Source organism: Balaenoptera acutorostrata, chromosome 2 (assembly GCF_949987535.1).
Source record: "Balaenoptera acutorostrata chromosome 2, mBalAcu1.1, whole genome shotgun sequence".
In the NCBI taxonomy this organism is placed as follows: Eukaryota; Metazoa; Chordata; class Mammalia; order Artiodactyla; family Balaenopteridae; genus Balaenoptera; species Balaenoptera acutorostrata.
This window is the reverse complement of record NC_080065.1, coordinates 45,183,382-45,203,642: the sequence shown is the minus strand read 5'-3', so window position 1 is coordinate 45,203,642 and position 20,261 is coordinate 45,183,382. Positions and strand designations below refer to the sequence as shown.

General features: G+C 42.8%; 1 protein-coding gene across 2 annotated transcripts in view; it reads right to left on the bottom strand.

The window, feature by feature from the left end:
* The window catches only part of SNX18 (sorting nexin 18), a 77,261-nt gene that overhangs the window by 40,941 nt on the left and 16,059 nt on the right, over window positions 1–20,261 (bottom strand). The window contains exon 2 of one of the 2 annotated variants that reach the window (XM_028162164.2): window positions 8,859–11,618. The exons of the other annotated variant lie outside the window; for it this stretch is intronic. Coding sequence (XP_028017965.2) covers window positions 11,365–11,618 — 254 coding nt within the window. The 3' untranslated portion in view covers window positions 8,859–11,364. Of the gene's footprint in view, window positions 1–8,858; window positions 11,619–20,261 lie in introns of those variants that run through there. 2 annotated transcript variants of the gene reach the window in all.

The following is a 20,261-nucleotide window of genomic DNA, read 5'->3' as shown; positions in this document are numbered from 1 at the left end:
TGGAATGAAGGTTGCTAATCAGCTGACCTTAATATAAGATGCTCCTGGATGATACCAGACGGGCCCAATGAAATCCCAAAGGTCATTTAAATGTGGATGAGTGGCAGCAGCAGATTCAGTGTAGGAGTGATTCGATGCTGGTGTGGGAAAGACTCAATCAACATTTGCTGGTTTTGAAGACGGAAGGGAGCCAGGAGCCAAGGAAGGAAGCAACTTTTAGAAGCTGGAAAAGGCAAGAAAAAGGATTCTCCCCTAGAGTCTCCATAGAAAAATGCAGCCCTGCTGATACCTTAATTTTAGCTCAATGAAATCTGTTTTGGGTTTCTGATCTCCAGAACTGTAAGGTAATATATTTATGTTTCAAGCCACCAAGTTTGTGATAATTTGTTACAGCAACAATAGGAAACTAATGCAATGACTAAAGAAGCTCACTGCAGCATCATTTGTGACTACCCCCCCCAAAATTGTAAACAACCTAAACACCCATTAATAAAAGCCTGACAAAATATTGCATCATTACCACGGATGTTGAAGATTTTAGGCTTTCATCAAAGAGAGAGCTGTGGGAGATAACCTCTCTTTCTGCTTTCGTGAGGGCTTGCCAATCAGTTTAAAATAGAAGGGAGGGAAAATATAGCAAAGAGATTCCAGTCAATAAATTATACATGCATAGCAAATAGAACACAACACTGAGATTATAGTACTTTGGGGTCACCCAGTCTTATTTCCTTCTCACCATCAACCTGTAAATATGCCAAGCACTGTGCTAAACATTGGAAAATATAGAGAAAAGAAGCTCACTGACTAGAGAAGGAAGAAGCAAGAGAAGTATACCAAGTGCAAGACATGGCAAAGCAGAGGAAAGCATGGGTACCTCGCACAGGGAGCTTCTCATGCAGGAAGTCAGGGTGGGAAGGTGGGACAGGACAGCTGCCAGGAGGAAATGCCTGAACCCAGTCTCAGAGGAGGAGCGGGATTCAGCCAGACAAAGAAGACTTGGAAGGCCGTCCCAGGGGAGGAAACAGCTTACACAAGGCTAGTTGGTATGATGTCCAATGTGGGTGTGTGGGTGAGGTAGCATCTGAAAAAACCAGAAAACTTTAAAACCCTACACAAGGACTTTTACATAATTAGTTTTACATTCCCTGAACCTCAGTTTCCCCACCTTCATAATAGAACCATAACATCTTCCTTTCAGGAGAGAATGAAGGGATCAGAGTCTCAGGGCCAGAAAAGGAAGACCTGGTTCCTGGAAGTCCCTGCCCTGTACTCCTCCCTCCAGGCCGAAGCCCCTCGGTCCCAGGTAGGCTGGAGCCACTTCTGGTTCTTTAAAGCCCTGATGCGTTAAAAAAGGGGCTTCCCTGGTGGCACAGTGGTTGAGAATCTGCCTGCCAACGCAGGGAACACGGGTTCGAGCCCTGGTCCGGTAAGATCCCACATGCCGCGGAGCGGCTGGGCCCGTGGGCCACAGCTACTGAGCCTGCGCGTCTGGAGCCTGTGCTCCGCAACGAGAGGCCGCGACAGTGAGGGGCCAGCGCACCGCGATGAAGAGTGGCCCCCGCTTGCCGCAACTGGAGAAAGCCCTCGCACAGAAACGAAGACCCAACACAGCAAAAAATAAATAATAAATAAAAATTTTTTTAAAAAAGAAGGAAAACCATTTTGTGGTATATTTTAATGATTTATATTTAACAGATCGTTCCTTTTAACACATACAAAATACAATGAAATAAAATTACGTATTCATTCCAAGTTCAGGACAGAGCATGTGTTCTGGGACTGGAACAGAGATTTGAATTTATATAATGAACGTTTTCTTCTCTCAATCCCTTCCCTGGTTATGACTCTGTAAGACCTCATGTAGAGGGAAACTTTGAGTGCCTTGGTGAATGAGAAGCTGCAACAGCCTGCCGGTGCCAGGCCCTGTTTATGTTGACTGGAAGAAAGAAAGCCAAGTTGATGCCCAAAGCTTTTAAAACAGGCTGAAGCCTGTGCCCCACTTTCTAGATTCTGATTCATTTGGTCTAGAGTGGGGTCCAGGCATCTTAACACTTTTTAAAGTTCCTCAAGTGATGATAATGTAAAACCAGGGTCAAAAAATACCGTAAATGAAAGTAGGAGAGACTGAGACAGGAATCCCTTAAAGTTTTATCAACTCATTTACAGATATTTATTAAAAGACAAACAATAGTAAAAAACGAAAACAAAAGACAAAGGAACAAAAGGGAGCCAAAGGAAGCTTCAGTAAAAAGGCTCACCAAGGACAGACAGTGGTACTGCAGGGGCACCCTGGGCACCCAGCGGGCAGAGCACAGAGCATGGTGCAGGCCCAACCATGAAGAGCAATGCATCTAGTGTTTGCACATAAGTTGCATAGTGGGAAGGAATCCAAAAGAATTGTGAACAGTCTGTTAAAGTTTGTCAATTCAGTTTGCAAGTATCACGTGACAGCATCCTGACCAGGCAGTTAGGAGGTCCCCAGGGTGGATGGAGAGGCAAGCGCTGGGTCCTCAACCCCTATGTTGGAGACACCAGCACTGGTCAGAGGTAACCATCATGGTGACCAGGTAGACATCACCGTACCAAGAGAGAGACAAGATTCTCAGGCCGCGACCAGGATAGCCAATCTACTGCTGTAATACAGATGCACGCACCCAGAAACATGGAAGTCAATTTTCTGTGTCAGACCTCTAGTCAGGCTCTTATACCTGGGGACAGTGATGGAGGGGCCCCTAGGGACTTAAATAAGAGCGTTCTCTGAGAGCTGAGTTACAAAATCAATGCTTAATAGAAGAGCCATGCTAAGGAGAATGAATGGTCCTGAAATCAGAGCAAGACAGACGGTGACATTATAGAGTAAGCAGTTATCTAGTCAGAAGGGGTGGTCATCAGCCATATGGGGGCACAGGAAACAAGGAAGGCACTGTTCCTGGGCTTGCTAAGCTCCGTACTGGGGACATGGCGCCCTGGTCAGGGGACTCAACCCAACTGTCCTCAGCCTCCGCTGCCTCCATTTTAGTGTGGCCCCCACTGTCTGGATTATCACAAAGCCTCCTAACTGGCCTCTCTGCTTCTGCCTTTGCTGGCCCCAGCGCGCAGCTAAGTTACCCTGTCGAAACATGAGGCGGATCGTGCTCTTTTCCCCTCAAACCCTTCATTGGCTCCCATCTCACTCAGAGTAAAAGCCAAAGTCCTCCCAACAGCCTGTAGCCTTCTATGACCTGGAGTCCCACCTCTGGGCTTCTTCTCCTCCTACTCAGCCCTGCACCACCTCTACCCCTCCCCTGCCTTCCCACTCCCATCCCACACTGCCTTCCTGCTGTGCTTCAAACACGCTGGTTGTGCCCTGGCCTCGGGGCCTTTGCACTTGCTGTTGATGCTCTGGAATGTTCTTCCCCTGCGTATCCACAGGGCTCTCAAGTCCTTCAGGTCTTTACTTCAGGTTGGGAGGCCTGTCCTGACCAACCATATTTAAAATAACAAATTCTCCCACCTCTCACTACTCATTCCCCACCCCACTTTATTTTTCTCCATGCCACTTATAATCATCTAAATAGCCTATATTTCACTAATACATTTGATTATTATGTCTCCCCCACTAGAATGTAAATTCATGAGAGCAGGGATTTTGGTTGGTTTTTGTTAACTGCTGTATTCCCAGTGCCTAGAACAACGCCTGGAAAATAGGCATTCAGTAAGTATTTGTTCAAACAAATGAATAAGCATCCAGGATATCTCTACTGTACCAATGGCTTCATCAAGTTTTCGAAGGTAAGCGACTCAAAGGTGTGTTGATGTTGGGGTAACTACCGTTTTCACAGCAACCTTTTGATGATGATTTGGTTTCCCACAGAGTAAAGGAGAGAGGACGCGCTGGTCAGAAGGCATGTGGTCCGGTTCCATTCAAAGTTTTCGTATTGAAGGAGTGAAAGAACCAGCATGGCAACTGGTGACTTTTTCATCTTATTTAGGGCTTCAGACTCCCAACAGCTTCCATGATGGTGAGTTCCTGGTCTTGACCTGTGAGACCTCCCTTGGCCACCCACTCGGAGGCCAGCTTTCCTCTTGATTCCTGGAGCTCAGCTTGTGCCTTTCAAACTCTGCCAGTTGTGTGTAGGGAGAACACACAGCCGCAACCTGGCATATGTGGATTTGACAGTCAAAACGATGGCTGATCACAAAGGGCTGGGTAGGGAGTGACGTGCGACCGTGGGTCCTGCTGCCAAGGTGCTGATCCGAATTGGGCGGGCTGCGCGGAAGCAGGCCCGCGGCTGAGCAGAGCCGGTCCTCCTGCAGCCGACACCTCTGTTCTTCTGGAACCAGAACACAGGTCTGTCTTTGTGGAAAACAGCCCTCACAAGAAGGCCCACCGCTTGTGCTGGTGGTGCGAACGCAGAGTTTTGTCATTTCCTTTCTTTCATAAGATGCAATTTAGTGTGATTCACAAACCTGGAGAGTCCCAGAGGTCCTCTGTTCTCCAAGCACAGTCCTAATGCACTTACTGCCCAGGCCTCGATCACTGCCGGGTCCCGGGGCGGTGAGGACAGGGGACAGGGCTGGTCCTCGGGGGGAATATCACCGCCACCTCCTCCTCGGCTCAAGCACTTGCGCCTCTGTTCTCAAATAGGAGTAACCCGAGCTGTGGGGTCAGTTGACCTGGGTTCAAATCCCAACTCTGCCTCTTGCTGGCTGTTGCGACCATCACGGAATGTCTGGAAGCCTCAGTTTCCTTGTTTGTAAAATGGTTTTGTAAGTGAGTTCTGTAGATAAAATAATATACGTAATGGCCAGTTATAGTACCATAGCTAGAGCAGAATACACACTTGAAATCTAAGTGGTAGGAAAAAGAAATCCATCTCAGCCCAGGATCCATGCATGCTTAGTTGCTAAATGTCATCACAGAAGTGACGGGTGCAGAGAAGGGACCAGACACAGGGATTAGAGCACTGTGGAAGGTTTCACAGGGCAGGGAGGAAGACAAAAGAGTAACCTGCACCACAGAAAACAAGACTGTGGTTTGGTCATACGTTTCTCGACAGTCTACTTTACCCATTCTGGTAACAGTGCACTTCCTAATAATGCTGTTGGATTTCAACAAGGAATAACACAGTGAAGATTGATTTGCTCACTACTGTGAGGCCACTCTTCACACGAGATTGTTCCTTCTACGTTGGGACAACCTGCTTCCGGGTCTCAAGAGGCGTTGGCACAGAGCTATATGGCTCTATCCTCCTTTGTATATCTTTTTTTTTTTTTTGGCTAGTCCCTCTGTCAATTTTAAAATTTATCCTTAGTTATTTTTATTTTTAAAACAAAAAATACATTCAATCATTCAAATTCAAACATATGCAAAGGCATGTAAATAAAAATCTCCCTCCCACCCCTATCCCCTGCTGCCCAGTTCTCAGAACCCAAAGCAAACAATGTTACCTTATTACCAATTGTTCGTCTCTACTTTTAGAAATAATCCAGGCATATATAAGCAAACATAATTGTTTTCTCTTTTATTCAAAGGGCAGCATATAAAATATTGTTCTGCCCTTTTCTTTTTGTCATGTAATTTTTCTTGGGAAAATTCTATATTGGTATCTGAAGATCTTTGGGTTTTTTTTAGATGATTGACACCTACAGTTTTTAATCCTTTAGATAACTGTGCAATTTATCATGGGATCACCTGTCAGCATGGGTACCTAAAAAGTCAAATTTTCTTCCCATGGATTCTAGAATAGGAGCTATTAAAAAGCACCACGTTAAGAAAACTGCCTTTTTCCCCAGGATTACAGGTTTCGCTTTCCCCATAGGTATTTTTGTTCAAATACAGGACAGCAGATGTCAATAAAATCATTATTAATTTGGTAAGCAAAAACAGAATTCCAAGCTGTCTTCAGATATTCTGGTAGAGAACAACTTCCTGAACATACTGGTATTTAAACTCTTTAAGAGCAAGTGGGGAGCCTTATGGAAAAGGGCTGATCTCTGGAGAGCTGAGCCCCTGCCCACCCCAGCAGGAGAAACTTGGTGAGTCTGAGCAGTAGTGAATTGGGCTTCTAGTCAGAATATGCAAGGATGCTGTGCTAGGGTTCTGGAACCAGGAGGGGTGTTTGGACCTGAGGCTGGGCTGGATGGGGAGAGCTGGCCAAGACAGGTGCCAAGGTGAGAGCGCCATGGCTGACAGTGGGAACTCCCGCCTGACGGGGACCGGACTGTGGATTCCTTACGGCTGATGTGAAGTTCTTATTATTTAAACCCTTCATCTCATCCCTTCTCACGTAATCACAGGGGATCTTTATTGTTCTTACTCTTGCCATGCATTGGGCTCAGGGCGTTTCATATGTCATTCAATTCTTGCAGTACTTCTGAGAAGCGGATACTCTATCCCACCACGGATAGAAAACTGGCTCAGAGAGATTAAGTGACTAGCTCAAGATCACACAACGTTTGGGAACATTGCTATCATTTATTAAGTACCTACTTCTGGAATTTTTATCACTTCCTATGGTTATTTAGAGAGGGAGTACTGCCAAATAGTTAAGGACTGTACATACTAGTTCATCTAATACTCTCTAATAAAAATCTAAGTCGGCTTATCATACAAACGAGGAAACTGAGGCTCAGAGATGGGTTGGTGAGTTGCCTGAGGTCATTCAGGGAGTAGACAAGCTAGAATATGACCCCTGGCTCCAATGTGTTGCCTTTCTCACTGATATGCTGGGTCAGCTTCCCCACTATGCTCACAGAGAAGTCCAGCAACTCAGCAGTTAGTTAAGTCCTGAAAGCCATTTCCTCGAGTGACTGAAAATTTAAACCACTAGAAAAATAAGATCTGATGCATCTGACCATTTCAAACTTACAAATCATTTCCAGCTAGGCTGATGGGACCCACAGCAAAGGAATACCATACACACACCTTGTGTGTTTCTAAGTCCCTTTTCACCCAAGGAAGTTGAACTGCCTTTAATAAAACAGGCCACTTTTGGAAGCTCCATCTCTGCCATAGGAATGATGGGATTGGGACATCCTAGGGTCAGGACCAAGTAGGACGAACTCATGATCCCTAGAAAGGCTTTAGCTATGATCCAATCCTAGATTAACTGCCCACCAACTCAGAGGCCTGGGATAGAAGTGAATCCTCAGCTGGGTTTTTCCATGTTCCTGCCCCCAGACCCCTAGCATAGCGCCCTTCTGTACTCTGCCTAGAAGTCTACTCCACCCACCTCAGACTCACCAGAGCCTACCACGTGGAGAATTGTTGGTTGCTTCTACCTGTGACCAAGGGGAACTTGTCATGGCTGATTCTGACCCTGACCAAGTGGAATTAAACCTTTGACTTGACATGAGCTCCTGTGGTTTCCTTTCTTCCCTCAAACACCCTCTAAGAGAACCTCTCCTTCTCATGCCCCACCCCCTAATCCCAGGCCACAGCTGATTTGTCCAGCTTGGGTCAGATGTACACCACTGGCCCAAGGAAACTTATGAACTGCAAGATGGCTTGGCCGTTTTAGATGTATTAGAAGGTGCTGAGAAGGCCTAGCCACAGGAAAAAAATAAAATAGACCCATAAGGAAAAGAAATTGACAAATTAAAAAGCCCCACATAGAGGGCAAGCTTAGTTCTTGCTCTTAGTTCTTAGTTCTTAGTCCCCAAAGATGGGACTTTTGGCCCCATGTGGGGTTCGCCAGGTTCCGGTACCCACCCGTGACCCTTTACATTTTGGATCAGGCTGGTTTGAGCTGGCAGCCAACAGCGTCAGTTTCCAACAGGGACAGTGTGTGAAGTGCTCTCCTTAAGTACCTACTATGCATCAGGTGCCGGACTCATTGACAGCTATTATTTCAAAACATCTCACTCACAATTTATTGCTATAAGCTTAACAGTTACTGAAGTTACTAACATAAGCAGATACTCAGTGGGACCACCCAAATGGCTTATGGATTTAAATTAATCAAATTTACTACAGAATTTCATGAATAACTTATATGGCAACTGCAGATGGAAGCAAGACAGTGAACTCACTCTTCTATCTTTCTGTTTAAGTCTTTCACATTAAATAAATGCCTCCTTGACTACTGGAGAAAAAATAATTATAATATTCCATTGAAGCTGAGAAATAAAGCAACCTTTGTTTATTTTTAAAAGATAAACATGGCTGATCTGCACTAATCATAATATTTTGAAGGAAAAAAACAATATTCAACATTTTTAGCCTGTAAATAAATAGTATCCTGTTTTACTTATTCTGTTAGCCAAAGATAAGGTTGGAAATGAGAAAATTGGATAATGCTTATGGATTTAAAAGTATCAGACATGGTATTCGATTCTGAGGAAATAAAGGCATAAATGGAAAAAATGGCTTAGTAAATGAATAGAAAAAATGAACTTAGGAAAGAATGACATTTAAAAGTTTATACAATAAACTTTGCATGCTTGACTTGAGAGACTAAAACATTTTTTCAAGTCCTTAATGATGAGAACAGCAGCAAAATTCAAGACAATTAAAAATCGGCATTTAAGAATCTTCTGTATTGTTATGAATAAATCTAAGACAACTGTATCAGTGAAGCCTAAGAAAATCCCAATTATGACTCTATTCAAGCCAAGGAGCACTGAGTTTCCGTTTCATTTTCAAATGTGTTCCCTTATTCCAGATTTAAACTGTACCTTCAGATACAAAAGCCTAGAAGGGAAACAGGGTTCCAATGCATGGCTGTAGAACCAGTCTCGCTGCATTATACTTACAGCATATAAACGACTCTGTCTCTAATTAAAATAGCAAAGCCAAGCTCAAGTGCATGCCCTCCTGTTCTAAATACATCATATATCTGAAGTATAAATTATAGAAATAAAGACAAATAATGGCATGAAGGGCATGATAGTTTATTTTAAAAAATTGTACCACACTGATCATAATGACCAGCATACACATTATGATGGCTTTTCTCTTGGGTATTAACATTGCAGTATTTTTGTATACTGAAATGTTTCAATAGGACCAAGAACGTTAGAGATATAAAGATCTTAGATGAAAATGAACACTAATAATTCCGGTGTCCTACCCCACAGAATTAATTTAAACCCCTTATGAATCAGTGGCATTATAATGTTACATAGTTATGAAGAATGAAAGTTCTCTTCTAAATAGGCAGCATGAACTTATACTTCCTTTTTCTTTAATCTTTAGTTTTTATAATTTAAGCTATGTCCACCCTGGCCAAAGCACAATTCATACAAGACACCTCAGATAATTTCAATGCTACCATTGCAAAGTTTAGTGATTTTTACTTAAACAAACAAAAAAAATCAAACCACTGCCAAAAAAGGAGGCAAGTAAAACTGATTTTCCAATCATTTGAAAAGCATAGTGCTTATTTGTCCAATACAGACTCAAACTTAAATTAAATGCTATCATTATAATCTCCAAACTTCTGCAATAAAATTAATATTTATATATATATATATATATATACACACATATATATATATATACATACGCACACACATATATATATATACACACACATATATATATATATGGGTTTTGTTTATAGAACTGTATTTTGCAACCAACAAGAGAAAGTTATTTTTTAAAGAACAATATATTTGGTTACAGTTCCACATGTTGGTAGTAGAGACAAAGCCACATGATGTTAAATCTGGCTCTAAGTTACCTAAGGTATAAAATTTTGATCAAAATTATGATACTCTGATCTTAAAAATTCAACCCATGTGAGATTACTTTTTAGAGTAAATGTGCTGTTGAAAAATCATTTCAATAACCTTCTCTTTGTATGACTATCTGCAAATTGACCCTTTTCTTTAATCAATGTGACTCACCAGCATTTCAAACTGACCTCTTTACTTCTATGTTACCATTTTAATACCCAGGGATTTCTGAGGCAGCATAAGTTTGACTTCATTAAAAACAGTAGATACTTTAACCTTTCAGTGACAGTTTTTAAATCTGTAAACTCAAGAATCACATTACTGAGCTCAGCAACTATAAAAACATTGAGATTTTGGCATTTCTAACCAGAATCTCTTTGTGCTTTTTAAATTAAGCTGCTTTTGAATCTTTTTGGTATTTATCAGCCATTGTATTTCCCTTATAATAATAAAAGAATATACTTAAAGTAATTTTTAAGGTTAAATGTCCTGGGGGCTTATCAATACTTAAAAACAGAAACAAAAACAATTACTTTTTTCCGTCAGCATTTGGAATAGTAGAAATTATTTCTGGTCCCTCCTTAGATCAACCAACACTACTTTTCATCACGTATAACACTGAATTTTACAGACATCCCTGAAAAGTTTTTGATTAAGTAAACGAGTGAATCACAGTGGAGTCTCCATCAGTTAACAGTGTAGATCCAGTAACAAAACAAAACAAAACAAAACAAAAATCACACTGAATGTTAAAAGAAAATCTTCAAGCTAAAAAAAAAAAGAAAAGAAAAGAAAACCCTCCTAAGAATTAAAACCGAGTGTGTGTTGTCACTGATTCTGTGCTCGTGTCTCCAATTGATTAGACTCCTTCTCTGGGTTATAAGACATGTTCGATGAAATCTCCACACCAAGTTTCCAGGACACTTGAGTGAAGAGGCTATGCTACTGTAGCATCTAAGGGAACAGAGTGGCACCGTTTTCTTCCCTAACAGACACCACATCCAAAGATGAGCATGCGTGTCCCTCCACTGTGCTCACCAGCGTGCATCAGGAGACAGAACTTGCTGGGCAAACTGATGACAGCTGATCCTCCCACCCCGCCCCCAGCATCAACAGGAGGTTCCCAGCAGTTTGTCATGATGTGCACTGGCCTTTCACTCTTTCGGTCAGAAAAGTTGTGGTTACTTTAAAAAGGGGGTGGGGGGGGGGTGGAGAAATGAAAAAACCAAGAGTCTAAAGGCACAAAGTCGCATAGCTGCTCTAGTTGGAGTTTGTAAACAGAGAATAAGTTGAATTTAGGTAATCCCAATCTGTGAGAGTACAAAGGCATCCACAGCAGGCTTTTATCCAGCCAGCTTCTTTGAGACCCTTCATGGGTTTTGAGGTCTACAAAGTATGCACTAAAATACCCATACTTCAAAAAGCAATAAGGCAAATAGTATAATCATTATTCCCAAAGTTACAATGGTAGTGTAGGCATACATAGTATAATTTAGTTACAATGTGTGGTACTGTTTCTATTATATAACCATATTAACTGCTTCTTTCCTACATAATTATATATTCAGCCGAGTTTCAGTTGAACACAAAACCATCCTTGTACCACTGCTGATAGTTGGCAATAGCTCTTTGATAGCAGTTTTTATTCTGCTGTAGAAATTATCCTTGAACTGAAAAAAAAGTCCATAATCCAACCTCCAGTCATTAAACACTATCATATTTGTGAAGAGCCTCTTCCAACTTCTGCGTCACTTTTTGGAAAAATATTATTTGTTGTTGTAAGAAATGCTGCATCTGTGATTTAAAGTCTCTTACTCGAATTTGATGGAAGTGGTGAATTTCTGCCAAAGTGGCAAAAGAAATAGTGTTACAGCGATCCTGAATGCCATCAGCCTTTTGGACCTCCATCTTCCCTTCTTCCACGTGTCGCCTACTCTCCTTTACTTTGGTAAGAGCTCCTGTAGTTAAAAAAAAAATTAATTAAAAAATATATATGTACCCCAGTGGTACAGCTACATAGTAAACAGAATGCTGGGCATTATAAATACTTGCCTGAACTATTTTCAAGTCCTTTGGCATTTAAAGGGTTGACTATAATCACTTATTAAAAAAGAAGAACTCTGGTAAAGTTTCTGAAAACACCTCCATTGCTGCAACTTCACTTATCAAAACCAGCTTTTGCCATTGACCAAGTAGCTATAGCATGTTTCATCTCTTGCAGGCAGAGATACTATAAACGACAGATAACAAACTGCAAGGAATTGTCCCTAAAAAGACAAACTAAGAAACTCTGCAGTTTTTACATTCTTAAGAGAAAAGGTGTGACACCATTATATATGCATATATTAAGAGAGACATTTATAAAGGGGAGAATACTGCATGCTTGCCTGCTTCTGACTCCACATTCTATCAGGAGACCCATACCTGCAGCATAATGGCCCTGTGAAGTAAAAATTTGCCTCCTTTTCCTTTTTTTTTTTCTTGGCCATGTGGCATGCGGGATCTTAGTTCTCCAGCCAGGGATCAAACCCGTGCTCCCTGCAGTGGAAGCTCAGAGTCCTAACCACTGGACCGCCAGGGAAGTCCCTCGCCTCCTTTTCTTTAGGAGCTGTAAAGATCAGTGAGTTATGAGCCTGCCCTAGTGATGATCTGGGAAAGAAGCCAGAGGGTGTCATAGCCTCCAGTCAAGAAATGTCCCCAGAGGGTGTGTGCAAGGAGGAGGGAAGAGGACGATTTCTGTGGCAGATGCCATATGAGGACAGACCCTCCCCTAGAAGCATAGTCATATGAAAACACAAAAGGCTGAGGATGCTTAGGGGGTAGGAAAAATAAAGACTATTCATGGGTTCGTAAAAATGATAAAGTTCAGATCACTTGAGCACAGTCAGCTCAAGAATGCAGAATACCTGACTCCACGTGGCACCCATTCTACTAAACCATGATGAAAGACAAGAGAGAAACGTCTAGGACACCTGGCTTGGTGGTCTGTGGACATGGTGATGCTACAGGGGGGAAAGGTAGCCTGTTTAGAAGGCAGAGGGGAAGCTGAGCAACTATGTTGTGGAAATGTTCAGTTTTAGCTAATGGTGAAATATACAGGGGAAAAGCCCTATATCTAAATTTCTTCAAATCTACAAAATAACATAGAGTAAACCTAGTATTAAATACAACGCTTAGAGGTTAAACAGCGTCCTTTTTTTTTTTTTGGGGGGGGCACAGCTCAAAGACCTGAGAAATTAAAACCCACTGACAACAAATGTTATAGCTACGTATGTATGTATGTACGTATATTTTCATTTATTTATTCTAAAGAAGATCTTTACCTGAAAAGCAGGAGAGCCCTGGAGCAGAGAGAATACCCTGCTTCCCCTGTGACCACACAGAGGAGATGCCGTTCGTGTTGGCACAGCTACAGGAAGACCCCTGACCCATTCCCCTAAGAAGCCATTGCCCTGAAAATATAGCCCTGTTAACATTTTCCCCACAGCAGATGGGACTCGGGAAGCAGTGAAACCTGCCTGCTTGTGGTCTCATACTAAACAGAGAAAGAGCGCTCCCCCTCAGAGAGAGAAAATAATTTTTTGTAGCAAACTTATGTTCGTTATATTTGTACAAGTGTCCTGTCCCAGTTTATATGTAAAAATTGAAGTTGAAGAGACCAGGAAAGCATGAGACAGAGAACTAAAAAAGAAAAGAAAAATATTTCAAGAAGATGGCTGAGAATATGAAATGTAGGTTTCAAATGGTTGAGAGCGAGAACAAGAAGTCAAGAGAGCCAAGTCTCAGGAGATCTGACTGTTCATGTGATTCGGGGCCGAGGTGCCAGGCCCACCGTGTGAACACAGAGGACAGGCGCCGGCGCCCTGCCCCCGCAGACCCCCGGGCAGCTGTGCAGCAGCTGTGGCCTGTCCTGCGAATATGCTGCAGGTATTACTTGTTCTACTTACTAGAGTCCAGCACAGAGGAGCTCGGAAACCTGGCCCTGAGCTGTGCCAATGTCAACGAACCTGCAGCTTGCCAGACTCCAGATGAGATCACCATATTCTCAGAAATGACATTCTATTGCACAGAACTGCAGACTGCAGACGTGCATCCGTAAAACCAACTTACAAATGAACAAGACTGAAGTTTTCACAACTTGAATCACATCGGCATACATTTTCAAAACTCCTGGATACAGTACAAGTATTAAATCTCTCCAAGGGGGCTTCCCTGGTGGCACAGTGGTTGAGAATCTGCCTGCCAATGCAGGGACACGGGTTCGAGCCCTGGTCTGGGAAGATCCCACATGCCGTGGAGCAACTAGGCCCGTGAGCCACAACTACTGAGCCTGCGCGTCTGTAGCCTGTGCTCCGCAACAAGAGAGGCCGCGACAGTGAGAGGCCCGCGCACTGCGATGAAGAGTGGCCCCCGCCTGCCGCAACTGGAGAAAGCCCTCGCACAGAAACGAAGACCCAACACAGCCATAAATAAATAAATGAATAAATAAATAAACCCAAAAGTTAAAAAAAAAAAAAAATCTCTCCAAGGCCTGAATGCCTTTTGGCATTTGACACCTTTAAGCTTTCTGAGTGTACATACTAAAGGAGCCGAGAATTTAAGACTCACTTTTCTCCCAACTGTAAGTTTATTTACTAAATAACACAGAGCCCCAAACAGCTGGGCTCTGGGGCTAGAATCTCAGCTTGTTTACCAACATTTATGGAGGGTCTAACGTGTAGAGCACAGAGCTGGCACACGGGGGACTCACAAGAAACGTTCAAGTCCCCACCCTCCGGAAGCTCTCGAGGAAACCACCTCGCAAAGCACACTGAGGACAGGCACACAACCATGACATGAAGTGAAACAGGACCACAAAGCACAGAATTCTGCACAGGAGCTGAATATGGCTTTCTCCAAGATAACGTGATTGTGTCACAAGGGAAAATGCTCGGAGGGCCTGCTACGTGCCAGGCAGTGCTGAGGACAAAGGGGGGAGGAGGGGGCAGAGGCAGGGAACAGGCGTAGATAACAGTAAATGGTAGCGGCCAAAAATAGTCACAATATAGGCGAGGCACTTTCCGTGTACCAACTCTAACCCTGCTGCTACTTTGCAACAGACATTACTGCTATTTTATGACAAGGGAACTGAGAAAGCCACCCAACCTCTTTGAGCCTCAAAGTCAACGGTAACCCAGAGAGAGGCGGAGGAGATGGGATCTGAGTGCACAATGACTTCAAAGCAAACACTACAAATATTCAGAAAAGAAACTGGACCCTGAAGAGGCAAAAAAGCAAGGTGGGCGCCGGTGGGCAGGGTGCAGGGGATAAGGGCTGGGCCACTGAGGATCAGCTGTCCCCTCTCCTCCCCTTGACCCCAGGCCTCCCCACCCCCTGCCCCAGAGCTGGGGCTCCCGCACTGCCCTTCTCCCTTCCCACCTCCCTTGCAGGTCCCGGACTTTTATTCTGACGTGCAAGTCAGAAGACCTTGTGAGTATGTAAAATAAACCATATAGGTTTTGAAAATTTCCCTCTGGAATCTTACGAACCTCATTCAATTCACTAATTGTACCTGCAAAGCCTTTTAATATTTATAAGATGTCTGATTTTAATATTTATAAGATGTCTGATTTTCTTATCTTTGTAGCATATGATTAGGATGCCACAAAACAAAACATCGAAAAAGCAGCACATATTTCATTATTTTGAAAATGTAAGCTCAGACTTACACGGGGCAGGGGGGCCTCTCTTCCCATGCGCCCCACCCCCCACCCCGGACTTAGATCCTACTGGAAAATTATATAAATTAAGAACTACCACCAAAAATAGTAACATACAATCCCTGGATGGGCTTTGCCTTTGTTTGCTCTAGTGCAGCTGGACATCCCAGCAAAAAATTACTTTATTTTGCAAACTAGGAAGGACAGAAAAAAACACTGAGGAGAGTAAGCACCCAAAGGCCAATTTCACTTGGAATTTTGGTTTAACGCACTTAATGCAATTCAAATCCATTAGCAGGATGCATCAGGATTGCAAGTAGCAAGGAAATAGGAGGAGATATAAGATTTGTTTTTTAAAAAGAGACATACTTCCTATTTTAGGGACTATTTTTTGATGTGACAAGATTTACATGCCTGAAACCATTAAAAATCTATACAAGGCAGCATATGTATTAAACAGCATTCTATAAATGTACAAACTCTGGTAGAAGAGTGAGTGCTAGGTATAATCAAGGAAGATCATGTCTCCACAAAACAGGACCCACAAATTTAGAGCAAGTTTTAAAACAACAACAGCAACAACCTCTTTTAACTAAAATGTAGCTAAACTGATTTTCCCCCAGATCCACCTCCAGAAGAAAAATGATTAACAATAAAACAGGCTGATAGCAGTATACTTTTTTTTTGGGGGGGCTGCACTGGGTCTTTGTTGCTGTGCGCGGGCTTTCCCTAGTTGTGGCGAGCAGGGGATACTCTTCATTGCGGTACGCGGGCTTCTCCTTGCGGTGGCTTCTCTTGTTGAGGAGCACGGGCTCTAGGCGCGCGGGCTTCAGTAGTTGTGGCTCGCGGGCTCTAGAGCACAGGCTCAGTAGTTGTGGTGCACGGGCTTAGTTGCTCCATGGCATGTGGGATCTTCCTGGACCAGGGCTCGAACCCGTGTCCCCTGCATTGGCAGGTGGATTCTTAACCACTGTGCCACCAGGGAAGTCCCAGCAATATACTTTTTGAAAAATCATAAGAGTTCCTGAGTTGAGACAGCAGTCCAGTTCTTCTCTAAGCAGCTGGCTGTTAAAGTTCAGGATGACAACCCCAAAGACCTTCAACACCAAACCCCCCAAAAAGAAAGTTATCTTTTGTAAAATATTATTCAAAGTTTAAAAAATTATTTCCTTTAAGAAGAAAACCATTTTGCTTTTAAATATTCATCTTACAATCCTCTGGTTAGTTCTTCCTATACATTTTAACAAACACTAAGGGTTTAGTGTGTTTGCTTTCTTATGAGAAAGATAAAGTCAAGTCATTCAGTAAGCTAATTATGGAAGTTAACTGGTTTACCGTCTGAGAGTAAACAGGAAAAAAAAAAAGTGGCATCCTTTAAACAGCTCAAGCTATCCATCTGAACAAATAGCATGGGTGTTTAAACACTTGGGGACTGACAAACAGAACTATTGGGTTGGTCAAAAAGTTCATTCGGGTTTTCGGTAACATCTTAAGGAAAAACCCAAACAAACTTTTTGGCCAATCCAGTACTTTCTGGAGTTTCCCTGAAGCTTCTCTCTTAACCTACTGAATTTCTAAATTCTGGGTTCTCTCAAGATCAAAGTGGGTACATATTTTTCCAATAGAAATTATATTACAAACGTTGGTTAGATGTAAGAAAAACAGTTTAAGTAATAGAACTAGCACTTGGGTTTTGTCACAAATGGCGTAGTCTCACAGTTTGCCGTTTCTCAAACTGGGAATTATCTGTACACACTTCTATGCTTCACGTATTTTCATACTTAAAATATTAAGTATCACAAGGAAGGCAGAGACAGCCACATTTCCAATCAGGTTTAGCTTCTAAGGAGTGAGAGTTGGAGAAAGAAAACTACTGGAGCAGAGTTAGATCACTACAGACTTGCTACTTCTAGGATAGCTTGAAAAATTTGTAGCTTAAGAAACAACTGCAGAGGTACCATGCAACCAGCTGTAGAGTTGTAACAAAGCATTACAGCATATTTTTAAGTATTCTCTCAGCGGTACTGCATTTTTTACCAAACCCAAGAGGAGTGTAAATAAAAGCTAAAACCATGGCCCAGAATCTCAAGAGCAAAGGGAACACACATTTTTATCATGCAATCAATAAAAAAACAGGCAAGGGTTTTCCAAACCTGTACTTTTTAGGTGGCTAATTTAGAAGCTATCTATCCCCTGCCACGCCTCTCCTCTCATAAACATCACATTGCTATCTTGCTTTCATAACAGAAAAGGAAAATCAGAGAATTAAGGGAGAGAAATGATAAAATAAAGCCTAAGGTGAAAAGTAGTTGCTGTTGTATTAAACAGAAGACCCCATAACACTTATGGTTAGGGCAGTGGTTTTAAAATGAAAGAAAATTAATGTCAAACAGGTAGCTAGTGGGAAGCAGCCACACAGCACAGGGAGATCAGCTTGGTGCTCTGTGACCACCTAGAGGGGTGGGATAGGGAGGGTGGGAGGGAGACCCAAGAGGGAGGGGATATGGGGATATATGTATATGTAGAGCTGATTCACTTCGTTATACAGCAGAAACTAACACACCCTTGTAAAGCAATTATACTCCAATAAAGATGTTAAAAAAAAAATGAAAGAAAATTAAAAATAGGAGGGATCAGAGGGAAACACATTTTAGAATGGGAGCCTAAGTACATAACTGTAAAACTGTCTCTCGGGCTAAAAGACAGACATTATATGGAATAATATTTGAGAAAAATAAGATTTTACTATGAAAAGAAAATGGTGGAGGCAAGTATTAAATTCTGACATTAAATAAGAAGGGGCTGACAACACAGAGCAGTATTATATCCTTCATTTAAACAAAAACAATAACAAGACAAAATAACAAGAAGGTAACAAATGAAAAATGGTGCAGCCTCCCCAAGTTACACAACTGAAAATAAACTCTTAAAGTGTATTTGAAGTACGGGAAAAAGTATTAATGAAAGTGGGGCAATATATTTCCACCACACCCATGACCGCGCTCCCAAACAGGCAAAAGCAACCCAGCTCCCGTTCAGGACACCGGGCTGAGCTGGACACATTTCAGACGTTTCTTCCTCAGAGGGCGGCAGAAAGGAACACAAAGACAGCCCCTCCTAAAAAGGCTTACAGGCTGAGAGGGAATCTTCCGCTGAGCACACAATCTAATTACTAAATCAGCTGGACAAGTTATTAAAATTTCTCCACAGGATAGAAGGTTCACCCAGGAGCTGATCACCCTAAGCCTTTATTCCAAAGGGTGGGGCAGGAACCCTGAGGACTTCCTTCTCATCCATCACTCTGTCCTGGCAAGGCACCCACTGGGGAAGCCGGGAGAGCTGATTCGTCGGTGAGAAGGGCAGAGTTGGGTCCCAGATTTTTTTTTAAATGCACTATAAGGGCTTTAGATGAGTTTTTGGTACAGTTTTCTCAGTCTCTCTAACAAGAGGCTAAGTGACTTGTCCAAAGTCCCACAGCTAACTCCTGGCAAAGAACCCACCCTTCCTCCCTGCCTGCCTGCCCTGCCACTTCCCACTTAACATTCCAGGCAGGGCCTCTGTTCCACTCTGTTGAAAAGGGTCCTTCCCTTTCCACGTTTGGAGAGGTAAAAGGAAAACTAAACCAGTATTTCAGCTTTGCTTTAGGACCTGCTATTAACAAAATCTCCCAGACTCCTTTGGCATTCTTAGCTGACTCTATACATGCAAAATTCCTAACAGGTTCATCTTTATACTTACGGCAATTGCCCAGTCTCAGGGAAAGGCACTTTGCCTGCTTCACCATCACCAAACCCAGCAGAACTCATGTCCTAAATTCACTCCCAGCCCTCTCCTACCATGTGCTTGGTATCTTACAATGTGAGCACAGTTTTAAAGCATGCTCAGGCTGGAGCGAGCATCCTGCTTCATAATCCACATGCGCTCAATTTCAGAGGAATATTACGTGTTTGTGGTGAACATAAAAACATAAAGAAATCAATCCTATGACAAAGTTCATTAATATTATAACCTTAAAGGGCTCAAACTCAAACAAGCTCATTTTATAGATTAATTACAATCCAGGAAGTCAGCACCATTTTTTTCTTTTTTTTTGTTTTAATTAATTAATTTATTTATTTATTCATTGGCTGTGTTGGGTCTTCGTTGCTGTGCACAGGCTTTCTCTAGTTGCAGCGAGCGGGGGCTACTCTTTGTTGTGGCATGCGGGCTTCTCATTGCAGTGGCCTCTCTTGCTGTGGAGCACGGGCTCTAGGCGCACAGGCTTCAGTAGTTGTGGCTCGTGGGTTCTAGAGCGCGGGCTCAGTAGTTGTGGTGCACGGGCTTAGTTGCTCTGTGGCATGTGGGATCTTCCCGGACCAGGTCTCGAACCCACGTCCCCTGCATTGGCAGGCGGATTCTTAACCACTGCGCCACCAGGGAAGTCCCGGCACCATTTTCAAAAGCATCACGTTATTTACACAGCATGCCATTAAATTATGTACATCAGTAAAACTGTTTAGGAAGCATGTTATTGCCATTCTGGTTTTTCTAAAATGAGAGCAGTGAAGCTCTGGTGTCATCTAGTCAATTAGCACATTTTAAGAACCCACTACCAGCTGAACTAAAGCACATTAGCAAATACAGTCACACTACATTAAACTCTGCTGTATCGTTTCCTTCTGATTTGCAGAGAGAAAGCAATTTCCTGGCAACTTCTGACCCAGCAAAACTAGACGGGGGCGAAAAACCACTGCAGTGCCTCAGGCATTTTAACCAGGGAGGCCCTAAATTCAGCTGAAGAAGTTGTCCAGTTTCCCTGGTTAAGGCCCTCTCCTCCACCTCCCTCAGGCCCCCCCAGGGCTTGCTGGCTGCTCCAAAGGCTCCCAACCCACCAGTTTCTGCACCTGAACTTTGCCTTCCTTT